This window comes from Cotesia typhae, unplaced genomic scaffold (assembly GCF_013202065.1).
Source record: "Cotesia typhae breed Kobodo isofemale line unplaced genomic scaffold, CoteBio_Ctyphae contig_33, whole genome shotgun sequence".
NCBI lineage: Eukaryota > Metazoa > Arthropoda > Insecta > Hymenoptera > Braconidae > Cotesia > Cotesia typhae.
In genome coordinates, this window is record NW_027423741.1 from 847014 (window position 1) to 862538 (window position 15525).

At 26.4% G+C, this 15525-nt stretch overlaps 1 protein-coding gene across 1 annotated transcript; it reads left to right on the forward strand.

Annotated features, from left to right (window-relative positions):
* Positions 1-714: 714 nt before the first annotated feature.
* Positions 715-15135, forward strand: LOC141526365 (uncharacterized). The gene is made up of 14 exons (XM_074241351.1): positions 715-1344; positions 6260-6515; positions 6708-6849; positions 9487-9687; positions 9787-10011; positions 10104-10266; positions 10348-10592; positions 11041-11397; positions 13766-13913; positions 13970-14130; positions 14251-14385; positions 14451-14658; positions 14727-14871; positions 14955-15135. Exons 1-14 carry the CDS (start codon positions 1131-1133, stop codon positions 15112-15114), a joined length of 2760 nt encoding a protein of 919 aa, XP_074097452.1. The 5' UTR covers positions 715-1130; the 3' UTR covers positions 15115-15135.
* The last annotated feature ends 390 nt before the right edge of the window (positions 15136-15525 follow it).

The window sequence follows — 15525 nt, forward strand, 5'->3', positions numbered from 1 at the left end:
TAATTAAAATTGAGCAAATCATTTTTGATTTTTTCATTAAAAAAAAAAAAAAAAAAAAACTAAAAAAACTATTGTAAAAAATAAAACCAACAATTTGGAATTAAAAATGAAAGAAAATATTTTTAAAGAAAAATTCTACACTTCTAATTATTAATTGAGAATTTAAAAAAATAATGAAGAATTTTAGTAATTCCAATACCGTTTACTGAGTTTAATTATTTTGTTCGGTACAATGAAGAATTTTTTTGTTTTAAAAAGTGAAAAAATAGATAATTATGACTTTGAATTTCGAGGAAGGTAATATTAAATTAGAAATATTTTCTTATGCAATCGAAAAATTATTCATTAACTTTTAAAAATGTTATGAAATATAAATCCATTAAAATTAATTTCTCTTAATTATAATCACTTAAAAATCATCAAATCTTATTGGAGAAATTAAAATTACAAAAGATTAATATTGAATTTATAAAACGATATGAATCGGATCGAATTCTAATAGTCGTTTGTAAGTTTAAACTTCCAACTTATAAGAAATAAGATACTTGAAACGCATTATAAACACAGAAATGTTTATTGGTCAAAGATCCACGTGCAATCACCACTTCCACTCCTAAAAACAACCAGCTCTAGACGAATGAAGAAAGGGTAGTGGGGTACCGGTACAAGAGACTACTACCAGACGATATTTTTCAAAGTCGTTCAATCTGTCTGCACTTTTGCACGGTATCGCAAGTCGGGAGGTTTAGATTAACATTACGTGAGGGTACTAGCAGTTTTACTATTAACTAACTTAGCTTTTAACTATAAAAAAAATACTGGCGAAAACTTTTATTAGTAAATAAATATTTGAATTTACTTCTCACGTAATTTTATATTTTTAACGATACTTGCGTTACCATTGAGAAAAGTTTGTCAGAGACTCAAACGAGTGTAAAGACGACGCGCGATCGGATACGTCGTCGATTTTCGTTGATCTCTCTGTACTGTGATTTTAAATATTTTATATCAATTACATGTAAAGTGGTAGTGATATACATTTCATTTAACGTTTGATATTATTATTATTATTATTATTATTATCTATAATAAAATTATTGAGAAAAGTAATAAAGTATAAATACACTAAAATGAAAGATTTAATGTCAATTTGGAGCCGGCTAGCTGGTCGACGTTATACGTCCGTACATGTTAACGCTAACCACCAAGCAAGCTCACAAAATCCCGAAGATTCTTCAGACAGTGATCCAAGTAGTCTTCAAACAAAATCCGCTATTGTAGTTAATAAATTTTTTAATAACACTCTACCAGTACGTTCTAACAGCAGGCGGAGATGGCCAAGGAGTAAGTCGCTTTTTTTTTTTTTTTTTTTTTTTTTTTTTTTTTTTTTAATTACCTATTTATTTATTTGAATTAAATTTTAATCATAAGGCCAAAAAATCTACGTAACTTTATATAAATTCTAAGTAAAAGTAAAATTTTTATTAAAATTGATCCAATTAAAATTCCAAAATTTTTAATTAAATTCTGTCATTTTAATGTTTTTAAATAATTGAAAATTTTCTAATTAAGACGTAATAGTTTTTACGTTAATATTTCCAAGAATCTCAAATATTTTAATAGTCCATATTCATTCTTTGTTTATTATTTTATACAAATGTCAATAAAATATTATATCGAAGACATAGATAAATAATCAGTTGTTAAATTAATTAATTATTATAATCCTAATTAAAATTATAATAATTGCATTGACCGCATTGACCACCAAAAGCGAGCCAATACCATCTTTGAATTATAAACCACTTGATTATAAAATGATAACGATAAATTAATAAATACACGAATGAGATCTAAATGTGAGTGATTATAATAGCATGCGGTTAACCTCGTACCTCGTACTGGTAATGTTATACTGCTGACGATTGTCGATTGCCGAATAATGTCCTGCTGTTATTACTTATTCGTTATTACGTATTTATTAAGTTATTAAATAGTGGTATTACAGGTACATAATTCAAGATTTGTATTTGAATTTATTTAAATATTAGGCGTGATTCAAAGAAACCCCATACTGTGATTTCTAAGTTCAGGATTTATGGTAAATGCAATTGATCACTTAACTGTCATTATAAAATATTTTTAATTATCTTCGTAAATTTATTTGCATACTCATTCTTATCAAGTAAGACGAGTGACAGTATAACCAGTTTATAGAGGAATTTATTTATTACACCTGAACTTGTTTTTAATAAATAATCGCATCAAAGTTTTAATGTTGAGGAAAACAGGGCAATGTCAGTGAATTTTTAAAAAATATTACTATTTTTATTGTAAGATAAATTTTTACTGAAATGCAAATTTTAAAGTTTCCTTATAAAAAATTTCTAAACATTTAGCTCAGCCATAAATGTTAATTACTACGAATTAACACATGTCATTGCCCGTATAAAGATAAATATCACGTCAAGTATCACTCTTAGTTTCAGACTCGAGACCTTTCAATCGTATAATGACAACTCAAGTGCACTAACAACGAAATAATCGTATAAATATATACATATATGATGCAATTAATTACTATCGTGCAAAGTCTGAAAAACCTAATGTTTGTTGTGTGGATTTTTTAAATTTTATTTCAAATATCAAAATATTACCTGAATTTCCCAATAATTATGAAATTTCCAATCACTTGCTAACTATCACCGTTGCCTTTAAAATTAACACGCATGTACGTTATATTTTTAAGTTTATTTGCCTGGATAGTAAAAACTGGGTAGGTGCTTTAATGGTAAAGTAAAAACTAGAGTTCATTTCATAACATGTAATTTTTGACGTTAATTATGCAAATTCCTATGCGTTGATTATATGAACTACTTAATTATTATTATATTTGTTAAATAAATTTTTAACTAAAAAAATAATTTATATAATCGTTTTTCTTTTATGATCAGTAGGTATGTAATGTAACATTACAAATTACAATACAACAAGTAAACCGCGTGTATAACTTAAAGTTAAATGCTTTCACCGACAAATATTCTCAGCTACATTACACCTAATACAATATAACCTGGGAGAGACTCACAATTGCTAAATAGATATATAAATAGTGTATATAAGTACAACAATCTAGGCATGACACTATGTTGAGTACTAAGTGTGCTCAACTGCACAAGTTAATTCAAATTCACAACAGACTCGCGCGTTGACTGGCGCAATTTACTATTGCAATAATAAACAATTTATCTCTTTTATTTGATGATTTTAGCATAATATATTACATACTTTTATAAAGAAATAAATCTTTCGTACAATGAAAAATTAATTATTCAGATTTTATGTTTTATTTACTCAAATAAATTAGATATTTTTAAATTATCAATCTGCAATTTTAATGGTTTAGATTTAAATTTACCTAACTGATGCTTATGTAAGCCATAGAGAGATTTTAAAATAACTTATATTTATTTGGTGTAGATTAGAATCTGCTAGATCACGAGTAATAAATTTTTTGGAGCATAACAATAAATAATGTCCAATTATTCTATGTTTATTGTTTTATTTTATCCTCAAACTAACAAGGTGCCTAATTCAAATTAAGATAATGAAGTAATTACTAGACGATCCACGCACATCACGACTGGAATTATTGTTATAAAGAATTTAACCAAATCGGCATTACTTTATTGTTATATTATTATTATTAGTATTTTATCCGTTTTATTTATCTTGTTGTTATAATATAATGTATCACTATTACTCATAATGTCAACTCAACTCCACGTACAAACTTCCTGCTTCCATATATATATATATATATATATATATATATATATATATATATATATATATATATATATATATATATATATATGTTTTTTTCACTGGTAGATTTTTACGAATCAAAAATTTGCATTATAATTTTTTTATATTGACGTTGTAAATACAGTTGTACAGGGTATTTTAAATTTATCGCTGTTATTGATAAAAAAATTTATACTTATATGTTTTGTATAGAATGTAAACTGAGTCACTACTTTGATCTTTGATAAAAAAATTTTTTTGTACACTTAATTGAAAAAAATTATTCGAATAAAATTAATGGAGCTTTTGTTGTAGATTTTACTTTTTTTTTTTTTTTTTTTTTTTTTTATATTTCAATTTAAATTTTTAAATATACAGAAAAATTTTCAAATTTTTTTTTATTCAATAAAGAATATTAAATTAGGAAATTTTTTTATTTAAAAAAATAATTCGAAGCATTTTTAAAAATCATTCACCTGATTAATAAAAAATAACTACAAAGTTCCATTAAGAAAATTTTAAGTGCATCGAAAAGTTTGATGTGATTACATTAAAACCAGCCATGTAATAAATATCTGTAGACATGTATTCAATCCCGACATCAAAGGCCATTGCCCCGAACTTTTTCGCTTCACAATAAATCTCTGACAGCTAGTTAAGTACTTTATAGCATGAATAATGAAATTAATAATAAAATAAAATATTTCTTATCTGTGCATTTTATTATCAATGTTTATGTTGTGTAACGGAAATTTATTTAATAAAATAAAATTAGCTAATTTTTATCGTAATCATAATTAAAATCCAAAAAGTTCGAAAGACCGAATTCAAATTTTTTGGGAAAGTAAATAAAGCTTTATTTATAATAATAATCATTAAACACTGATTATTCAATATAAGTCTTAGAGAAATAAATAAATTAATCGTAAGGCGTTATATTATATCGATAACTAACGTTGAATACATTAAAAGTTCACACTGAAATTGAGAGTCTTTTACCTTGATCCTGACATTTTAAAAATATTCCGCCAGCCGACGCAATTTTTTCACATTTTTACTTAAAATTTAATTTTTTATTTTTGCCAATCAAAGTCCTTTAGATCAATCGATTATTTTTGTTAAACAATAGTAATAATAATGAATAATTAAATTCGTCAACAACTAATATAAAATACAGCAATGAGAATTGCGCTTTGGATTTTCCATTGATGCACTCGCGATTGAGGCAGGTACTTAGGCAGGGGTTTAGGCTGGTGCATTAAGATCCTGAATCTGATTGCCTAACGTCACGAACTCGATGAGTGAGGAAAAAAAGGTCCTGACAAAAAAATATATTTTATAAAATAAAATAACGAAAATCGCCACAGTAAACCGGTTGATGCTCTTCTGTATCTAGAAGCTTCCAACAGATTCGGGATCTTCCTTAAAAAAAAAAAAAAAACGTCACTCTTGAAACTTCCCATCACTAATTGCCCGCTTATAAGTTTTTATCGACCATTTATTGTTCATTATTATACCAAAGTAGTTTTCAACGTTTTGCTCATTAATTTTTGTAATTTTCTTTTATTTTACACCGATAACTTAACTTTTGCATAACGCATTAGCTTTTCCGTTGGATTATGAAAGTTAAATGTCATAATTTTTAAAAGTGGCCCTTTTACTTTGAAAAAAGCGTTATGTAATCAAATTAATCAATTGAAGATTGTCACGTGTGACATCATTTTGATAAAGAAAAAATTTATTTTGTTATCGATATAAAATGCATAATTAATATCTCTATTAACTAATAATTTATTTACAATTTCTTAAATATTTAAATTGTTTCATTTACAATTGTAATTTCCATGATATAACGTAACAGATAATTATTTTTAAAAAATTACGTCAGTTATAAAATCAATAAGAGAAAATTCAATTCAATTTTTGTTTTCACAATTATTAGATAATTGGATTTAATATTTAAAAAAATATATTTTCATCATGATTAATCGTGTTTAAATGAATGAAAGTCACTACTCATTTCATTGCTATCAACTGGAGAAATATTATTAATTAAATAAAATTACTCATAAGCGATAAATAATCGATCGTCGTAAAAATATTTCTATTTCTATGGACAGTAGAGATAATTAGAGCGGTTTTTATTTAACTAAAGAAAGATTTTTATAGTCTGACTCTAAGATCTGTTTGGCGTAGACGCGGACAAAAATAACAAATAACTTTCTACGGTTTTTTGTTTAGTTAGGTGTTAGGAAATATTTATAATAATATTCCAGCTACGCTTATTTTTTTCCGAATTGTTTATCGAAAATGACGGAAGAAATGGATACCTTGAACTATTCAAGTTTTTGGAGTTAATAACTTGAAGTATGTGTCTAATATATAATGTGTATTATGAAAAAAAAAATTTATGATTTTGTGAATTAATTAAATTAATAATTTTTGTCAACAGGTATCTTTACATTGATGAGCTTGGGTCTTCTTGGTCTTACTTTTGGCCTGCTAATATTCGTAATTCAGCCATATGAACTACTTTTTAAATTAAAAGTAACATTCAGCAATAATGGGGAAATTTTTGAATTGTGGAGGAAGCCACCAGTTGATTTGTATCTCAAGGTTTATTTGTTCAATGTGACTAATCATGATAGATACATGTCTGGCGTTGATTCCAAACTCAGGTTTCAAGAAGTTGGACCTTATGTTTACAAGTAATATTTTTTTATGATATAATAGCAATATTTCTTAATTTATTTTAATATTTCTGTTAAGTGCAAATTATTGTATTAAAAATTTAATACTATCCATTAAATTAAAAAATTTTAAATTCACATAATTTGAAAAAATAAAATTTAAACTCATGGATTAATTAAAAAAAAAAAAAAAATTGTTTAATTTTTTAGAGAGAATTTAGAGCATTCAAACATAACATTCAATGACAATGGAACAGTTTCCGCAATACCGAAGCACCCACTTACATATGTAACAGAATTAAGTGGCGGAACTGAAAATGATATTCTTTATTTGCCAAATATCGCGCTATTGGTAAGCACAATTAAATAAAATTTATCTATAAATAACAAACAATCACTCTAAAAATAATTAATCATGCCCCAGAAAAGTTTGCGCAATTCCAGCCTAAATATTCTAATGATAACACTGATACGAGAGATTATCGTAACTAGGTTCAAAAAATCTAACGAATCATGTGATCTAGAGTATGATAATGTTGAAACAGATGAATATGAAAGTAGGTCTAAAAATAACAATAACTGTTTCAATCAATTCTTACTGTAATCCGCGATCGAGATTAGTTATTGTCATTATTCATTATCTTTTAGTTCACTGTATTCAATTGACTTGACTGGATTTTTATTTTCTTTAATAATACTGAGGTCAGTTTTTAGTCGATTTAAAAATAAGTTTCAAGAATTCAAGACAAATATAAACGTTACAATCTCCTGGATGATGATTCTATAAATACAATTCATTTACTTTGGGCACAATCATTAATATGCAGTACACATTACTGTGACATATGCTCTTCAGCCATAAAAAATACATTGTAACCATAACGGTTGCTCGCCGAAATCTCGTTTTTTGTGGAAAGTTACCGTAGAAAAAAAGTTTAAGTCGCTTGTAAAATTATAATCCGTATAAAAAAGTAATCGATTTTAATTCTTGCCCCAAAAATTTCCACTCCGCGGGTCTGGGTTGGCAAAAACTCAAGATAAAATGCGTGGGCTTAATGTACTCGAATTTATCGATTAGTAAAAAAAAAAAAAAAAACCTTTTTTTTACTCCAATTTTATAGAAAATATTATAATGTTTTTAATTCACTAATTTTCTAAATGTGATAATTTTATTAGAAATAAATAATTATTATAAAATATTATTAATTCGATGGAAACTTTTGAAAATTTTTTTAATCCTTTCAAAATAAATGCCATCTGAATTTTAGCCATCGTGAAGCTTTTTTCAGCTAATAAATTTCGTGATAATTTTTTGCTCCTTAAAACAGATTTTCCTTCCACTATTTAATTATTTTTTTATACCAATTATCAATTAAATAATAATTTACACGTATCTCTTTGTCCCATGTGTCTTTTTCTAAAATTTGAATAACTAAATAATAAAAAAAAAAAAAAAAAAAAAAAATGAGTGTATTTTTTTGGAGAAAATAAAAGTCGAGGTTGTTTACGGAAAGTTTTACTTTTTTACGCGAATTATATATTTGATTTCCGGTATTTAAACGACGGCAATAATTCACAACATAATCTTCCTAATTTTTAAGTCCGGTTCCCGCCCAAGGTCAATCACATTCAAATGTTTTTAGAAAACGAGTAAAACAACATTAATCCCCTGTTATGAAAAGTTACGTCTCCGATTCATGGGGATGAATGAGTAACACGGAATTCCTTAACTTTTTGCCTAGGTAACAATTAGCAAATCAAAAAAATTTCTACCTGCGTCAGTATCTATCGGTAAATCTCGCTAAAATAAAAAAGAAAATTAACAAATCCTCAGTGGAAAAATTTATGCATTATTTCTTTTTTATTATTTGTTTAATTTTACTAAATTTATTTATGATAAAAATTTTATTGCACAAAGAAGAATTTTTTAACTGGATATTTTTAGAGGAGCATTTGTATCAATCAATTTGATAATTTATCTCATTATTACAAAATAGTGAACATTCTTGAATATTTTTATCTGTATTGCATAATGTTTAAGAGTGATCATAAACAGTTTTCCAATAAAACCATTCACACTAATATGGACTTAATCGCAGAGTTTAATTCAGTAAATACTAAATATCGTTAGTAAATTAAAAAAATGATTGATTTATAATCGATACACAATAATAAAGTTATTTTAATGAAAATCTAAATGATAGATGAGTTTTTTAGTTACTAAAAAAATTTTTTTTACAAAAAAAAGAAAGAATTAATCGGTGTTTATTTTAAACAACTAGATGAATGAAATTATAAAGCAGTAATTAGAAATCATCGGGCATGATAATTATCGTATTATCGTTAATCATTTGATGTAATCGTGATTTATGGATAATCTTGACCGATGAGATTAATAATCTTCAGTCTTAAATTGAATGTTAATCGATTACCGACTGTAAGATTAAAATAATCATAAAAACGGCACACGCTACGATTAGTGATAATTTATAATCAACTAGAATTTTCTAGTCGGGACAATTAATTAGAAAAACTAATGATAATTATAATGAGTAATGAGCACGAGACAAAAAATCTAGTTGATTAAATGCGTAAGAAAATAATAAGCAAAAAATTATTTAGACGTCATAGATAGGTACATGATGAGTGTTTGAAATAATAATTAAAATGTGTGGAATGCGTTACGTCTTATTGTCAACCGGATGACAGTTATGTAGGATGGTAATCGTGACGACGTGCTTTTCATGACACGTAATCGGTTATTGACAAAAATAGATTAAATTCTAGGATGTATAATCTTCAAGCATGTACTTAACCACTACTGGCTTGATTTTTAACTACTAACTTGATCTGAATGTTGACGTATCCGGTATTTTTCCATCAATGTTTTTTCTCTTCTCTATTTTTATTTAATTTCGTTTGAAATTATTTTATTAACCTGAAACAAATAAATTTAATTTAATTTATTTTATTTTATTGCTTTTTTCAGAGTATTGCTAACGTAATGAGAGATGCTTCAATAATTACTACTTGGCCATTAAATGCTCTAATCAAGCAAACTGATTCACGACCTCTTGTACAAATGACAGCGCACGAATTCATGTTCGGTTACAAATCTAGTCTTGTTACCCTCGGTAACACTTTTTTGCCATCGTGGATTAAGTTTGAAAAACTTGGATTGATTGATAGGGTATGTATTTTTTTATTTTTTATCTAAAAAAAAAAAAATAATTATAATTGGAATTTTTGTATAACAATTATATAAATTGAAATTTTTTCTTCATTGCAGATGTACGATTTCGATGGTGACTTTGAGACTGTTTACACCGGTGAGAATGACGTAAGAAAAACAGGATTGATTGACAAATACAGAGGTGATGTTAATCTACCTCAATGGACAGGAAAGTGTGCGAATGTCAATGGTGCAAGTGACGGAGCCAAATTTCCTAGTTACATTGAACCAAACGATACTCTTCTTTTCTACAGAAAAAGTCTTTGTCGAAGAGCCAAAATGGTATGTAAAATAATTTGTCCGTCAGTGTGTGTATGTGTGTGTGTGTGGAGTAAAATCAAAAAATAAATCATCAATTATTAATATAATTTTAGGTGAGAACGGGTGAAAAAGATGTCAAAGGTCTCCATACATACAAATACAAATTTATGGAAAATGAACTTGACAACGGAGCCAAAAATCCAGATAACAAATGCTTTTGCCGGGAAGGAAGATGCTTACAAGAGGGCTTGATAGATGTCACTGACTGTTACTACGGTAAATTTTGGAAATTTTTTTTTTTTGCCAATTAAATTTTAATGAAACAAAAATTAATAATAGATAAATTTTATCAAACAGGATTCCCGATCGCTTTATCATATCCTCACTTCTACGAATCAGACCCATCGCTTCTTGAAAAAGTAGAAGGACTCGAGCCCAAGAAAGATATACACGAATCATACTTTTACATCCAACCTAAATCAGGACTTCCAGTAGACTTAGCTTTTCGCTTTCAAATAAACATGGCTTTGCAGGACATAAGTAGTATTTCAAACGTCGAGGGTTTTTCCAACTTGGTGTTACCCCTCCTGTGGTTCGAAATCGTAAGTACACTTTATAATTATAATAATCAAATTGATAAATAAATTAACAATAAAAATGATAGACTGACAATGCACTTTTTTGCCCGAGAATCAAGGCAAACATCTGGTAAGTCGATTGATAAGTAGATGCACTGATGTATGCATTAATTAAAGAAGCATATGGCTCAAAAAATAATGTAATCTCATTAGAACATTCTCAATCGACGATAAAAACAAGTGCTTAAAACATGATAAATCACCGTTTATCCTTTCTTCTTGATTTCTTCCGGATAATAAAGATAATTAATATCAAATGATTAATCAATTAAATAAACATAACAAGTAGTCGATCGATATCTGCAGAAATATTGATTAGTTATTTAAATTTGATTGCCATGTCGATCGTTAATTAATTGAAATTGAAATGTTTATTGATCTGTTATCTAATTAATTATTCAAATTGTTTCAGGGAATGTATGAGCTTCCAGAGAGCATGAATAACCGATTCATTTTGTACTTGAATGTGTTACCGGTAGTCCAAGATGTCGCTATCTACTTGCTTTTCTTAGGAGGAATAATCTTCCTAGTGTGGAGCATCGTCTATATAATAAAGATAATGTTGTACCGGCCAAGAGGGTCACCGGCAAGGCCAGGACAGTGGTTCGAATCCGATCTTCAACGCAAAAGACTGAACTTCTTTAACGAAAAACGGAATTCATTCCGCGCAAAACCTATGGACACTTATTACAATTCTTTGCTTGAACCTAAAGAAGAAATGACGCCTATGACAGCAATGGTTAACACAGAATTCAAAGAAGATCTTGTATAGGTCATCTGTATTATTATATTATAATTTGCTTTACTTATGTTATGCAGACGAATAATTGATAAGTAAACTGACGAATGAATCACCAAGGTGGTTCTGAAAATATAAGCAAAAGTTAATTATGTCTCACAACACGCCGACCTCATCAACTTCCACATAAAGAAATATATAATGATTTTTTTATTTGTTGAATAGTTGAGTTTAAAAATTTGTTTATATTTTTTATTTACGGAAGTAATGTTGCTACAGTGATTTTAGAGTGAAGTCTAAAGAATCAAAATGTTATGGACAATTATATTCATTTTTAAAGTGTTCAGATACGTGAAATTTACGGCAAACTTTTTAATTTTGCCGGTGATTATTATAATTTAAATTATTGGTATATAAATTGAGATTGTTTTTTATCTTTCCATTATTTTGATCGGTTTATTTAAATTTAAATGCATAGTCATCACATTACAATAATAACAGTGATAATAGTGAAGTTATTAATGAAATAAGTACTGGATTTAACGAAAAATGAATACGTAATGATGACTTTAAAGACAGATATTATAAAAGTAGCTAAATATTTTTATATAAAGTATGATTTGTGTAAATATTGTAAATATATCATTTAGATGATAATGAATTAATATAATACTGATATTGCTCATTAATAAAATAGGTTTAGTTAACATGTTGAATCTCATTTAAATAAATAATTACCTCAGGTAAATCTCATAAATAGTGCAATTGATATCACAAAATGTGAAAAATATAAACAAAAATATTGACATGACTTTCATATTTTTTAATTAGTAACTATTGAAGTGATAAAAAAAAAATTAAATGTAAATTCAAAAAAGATATCGCTATAAATTTATTAAACTATTGGATTCCCGACGGTGATATTTAATTTCAGTTATATTAAATTAAAAAGAGAAAAAAAAAAACAAGGAATCTAGATATTAAGTGATGAATCTTGCCGTATTTGTAATAGTTTTTTTTTCTTAGTCAAGAATAATATAATGAAGCATCTTATTCATTCGTATAAATGTTATCTGTAATATGAAATCTAAATAATTCATTTTTTATCGGTGTATCATGTACTCATAAATAATATTTATATAAAATATTTAATTTTATAAATAATTCTATGGCGCTGGCTGAATATTTATTATGATAATGATTATGAATAATAAAATATAGTTATTTTTTTCGCTTTTTCATTTTTAATATGAATAGATTAGAAAATCAGATATTTTTTAATAATTGTAAACCGTAGATTGTGATAGTAAATATTATTTTTTCTTATTTAATATTTTATTACACTATTGTTTATGTTTATCTGTATATTTAATAACGTAAATCTTGCCAGATATGTATCAAATGATTAATTAATATTGTCAATGGTATGAATTCTGATGAATTTTGCTCAATAAATAATTTTTTTAATAAATATCATCGTCCATTATTTTATTTAAAATTTCTATGAATATTTCACAAATTATTTAAAGACCCAATTAATTTTTTCATAGTAAGCAAATATTTATTTTTTCTGCATTTAATCTTATTAAATTAAATATTTAATTTAGAAAAAACATATTTCAAAATTTTAAATTAAAAAAATCTTCAGTTTTTATTATAGTCAATATTCATTGTATTATTACGCATTAAAAATAAAGTGTAAGAATAGAATTTCATGATACACTATCTTGAAAGAGTCGATAAGAACAGAATAATATTTTTTTTTACATAGTAAAGTTTTAAAGCCTTGAAAGATAATTTTAGAATTATCATCTGTTACCACATTCTTAGTTATTTACAATCAAATCCGGTATTTTTCACCACAAAAGGTGTTTACCAATATATATATATATATATATATATATATATATATATATATATATATATATATATATATATATATATATATATATATATATGTGTGTATATGTATATATATATATATATACCCTGGTAATTCAATTCGGGCTGTTATTTATCTCGAGGGAACTTTTATACCAAGTTTCCAAAAGTTCACAACAGGTCGGATCGATGATAAAATATCACAAAGCGTTGAAAAAATAAAATATCATTCACTGTATAAATTTGTCACTCAAATTATTTAAAACATCTTGTTGAGGCTGTTATATTAATAAGTTTCCTACCGAACTGGTGTTAGTGTTTCGGTATCAGTTACATAGTCATATTAGTGTTTCCATCTTGTTCTTAAGTAAACCAACTCAAATCGATCTTCGATTTATAAATTCAGTTGCTACATTCAATAATAATACTGATTAGTTCAACAACTGAGAAAAGACAATTTATTATCTAGTGATGTAGTGATATTTTTGATAACTTAAATAAATTCTTCTGTTAAATAGACGTCAAAAATAAAATAGATAGGTTTTGCATTATTAGTTTGAAACGTAATATCTTTAAAATGCACCCGAAAGATATTAGTAAAATGTCGCCGGAAGAGTTTAAAAAATTTTTAGATTCTTTTGACACTGTTTTCACTGACTGTGACGGTAATTATCCTTTTTATAATTTTTAAATGTGTTAGTTGATATTAATTTTGTTGCAGGTGTATTATGGCTCAATGACACTCCCATAAATGGCGCGTTAGAATCATTGCAAATGCTTGAAAGTTATGGGAAAAAAGTTGTTTTTGTGTCAAATCATAGCGCTCGTTCAGTGGAGGATTATGTTGTAAAATTTCGAACAATGAATTATAAAGCGACTGCTGTAAGTATTTTTTAGTAAATATGCCGAGTAAATTTTTGAAATATTTTTCTTAAAAAAATTATTTAAGTGTTTTTATAATTAAACTTTTTGATTTTAAAAAATTACTTTAATTATTTTTAGGATCAAATAATTTTACCGTCACAAGCAGTCATTTGGTATTTGAAAAAAATAGGATTCCAAGGCAAAGCCTATGTGATTGCAACTAAAAGATTCAGAGAAGTATTAACAGACAATGGTATTGAAGTAGTCACTGGGGTAAGAAACATTTAATTATTTATATTTAGATAGAATTATAATGCTTATTAAATTATTTTATGTAGCCACTGGACATAGAAGAAAACATGACAGGAATATTGAGTGTTTTAAAGCCTGACTCCGAAATAAAAGCTGTTATTATTGATTTCGACATTAATATGAACTGGGCTAGACTTTTACGAGCGGCTTCGATACTCAAAAATGAGAATGTTATATTTTTAATTGGTCCAAAAGATAAAAAATTACCGATCTCTAAAACACAGTCATTAATTGGTAAGTTATTATGAGTAACAAATAAATAAATAAATAGAGTTAATATATATTGTGGTAAAAATTTTCAGGTCCAGGATGTTTTATTGATATAATTATTAATCATACAAATAGAACACCGATTGAATATGCGAAACCGTGTGAAAATTTGAAAAATTTCATCTTCGAACAATTTAATATCACTAATCCACAAAGATGTATTTTTATTGGCGATTCGTAAGCATAATTAGTTATCGATGTTTAGAAACATAATTAAAAATAAAAAACCCTTTGATAATTTAAACTTGAAATTTTTTTAGATTGTCAGCTGATATTAAATTTGCAAACTTATGTGGATTTATAAAACTATGGGTGAGCTCAGGAGTGGACTCGGAAGACGCTATCAAAGAAAATTGTCAAATCATGCCAGATTATTATCTAAAAAACTTAGGAGTAATGAAAACATTGAACCAACAATAAAAAATTTTTTAATCTGAGAAATATTATTTTTTTTTTTTTTCCTGTCACAACTTCCTTTAGAGCACTGAATAACTTTTATAATCCTACCTTATTATTTGGAGGAAAACTAAAAAAGTTGTACTTACATATTGTCTGCTTCTTCATTGCACATACACATTTTGTGAATTTTTATAAAAAATCTATGATGAAAAATATTTAATAAAATTTTTACTTATTTTATTTTTTTAAATTGACACTTGTTGAATTTTTTTACTCCGTTATTTTTATAATAATTTACTTTACTAGACTTAACACGCTCGCTTCGCTCGCCTTCATTCTTTTAAAAATCCCACCACTATCTCAGTCGACAAATCAACAACCGAATAAAATAGTCACAGAAGTGACGTAAAACGATACGACATCCGGCCATCA

Coding starts and splice junctions, on each gene's coding strand:
- LOC141526365 (XM_074241351.1), top strand. CDS start 1,131: ATGAAAGATTTAATGTCAATTTGGAGCCGGCTAGCTGGTCGACGTTAT. Junction 11,398..13,765: donor AATTCAAAGAAGATCTTGTA/TAGGTCATCTGT, acceptor TTCTGTTAAATA/GACGTCAAAAATAAAATAGA. Junction 14,386..14,450: donor GTATTGAAGTAGTCACTGGG/GTAAGAAACATT, acceptor TATTTTATGTAG/CCACTGGACATAGAAGAAAA.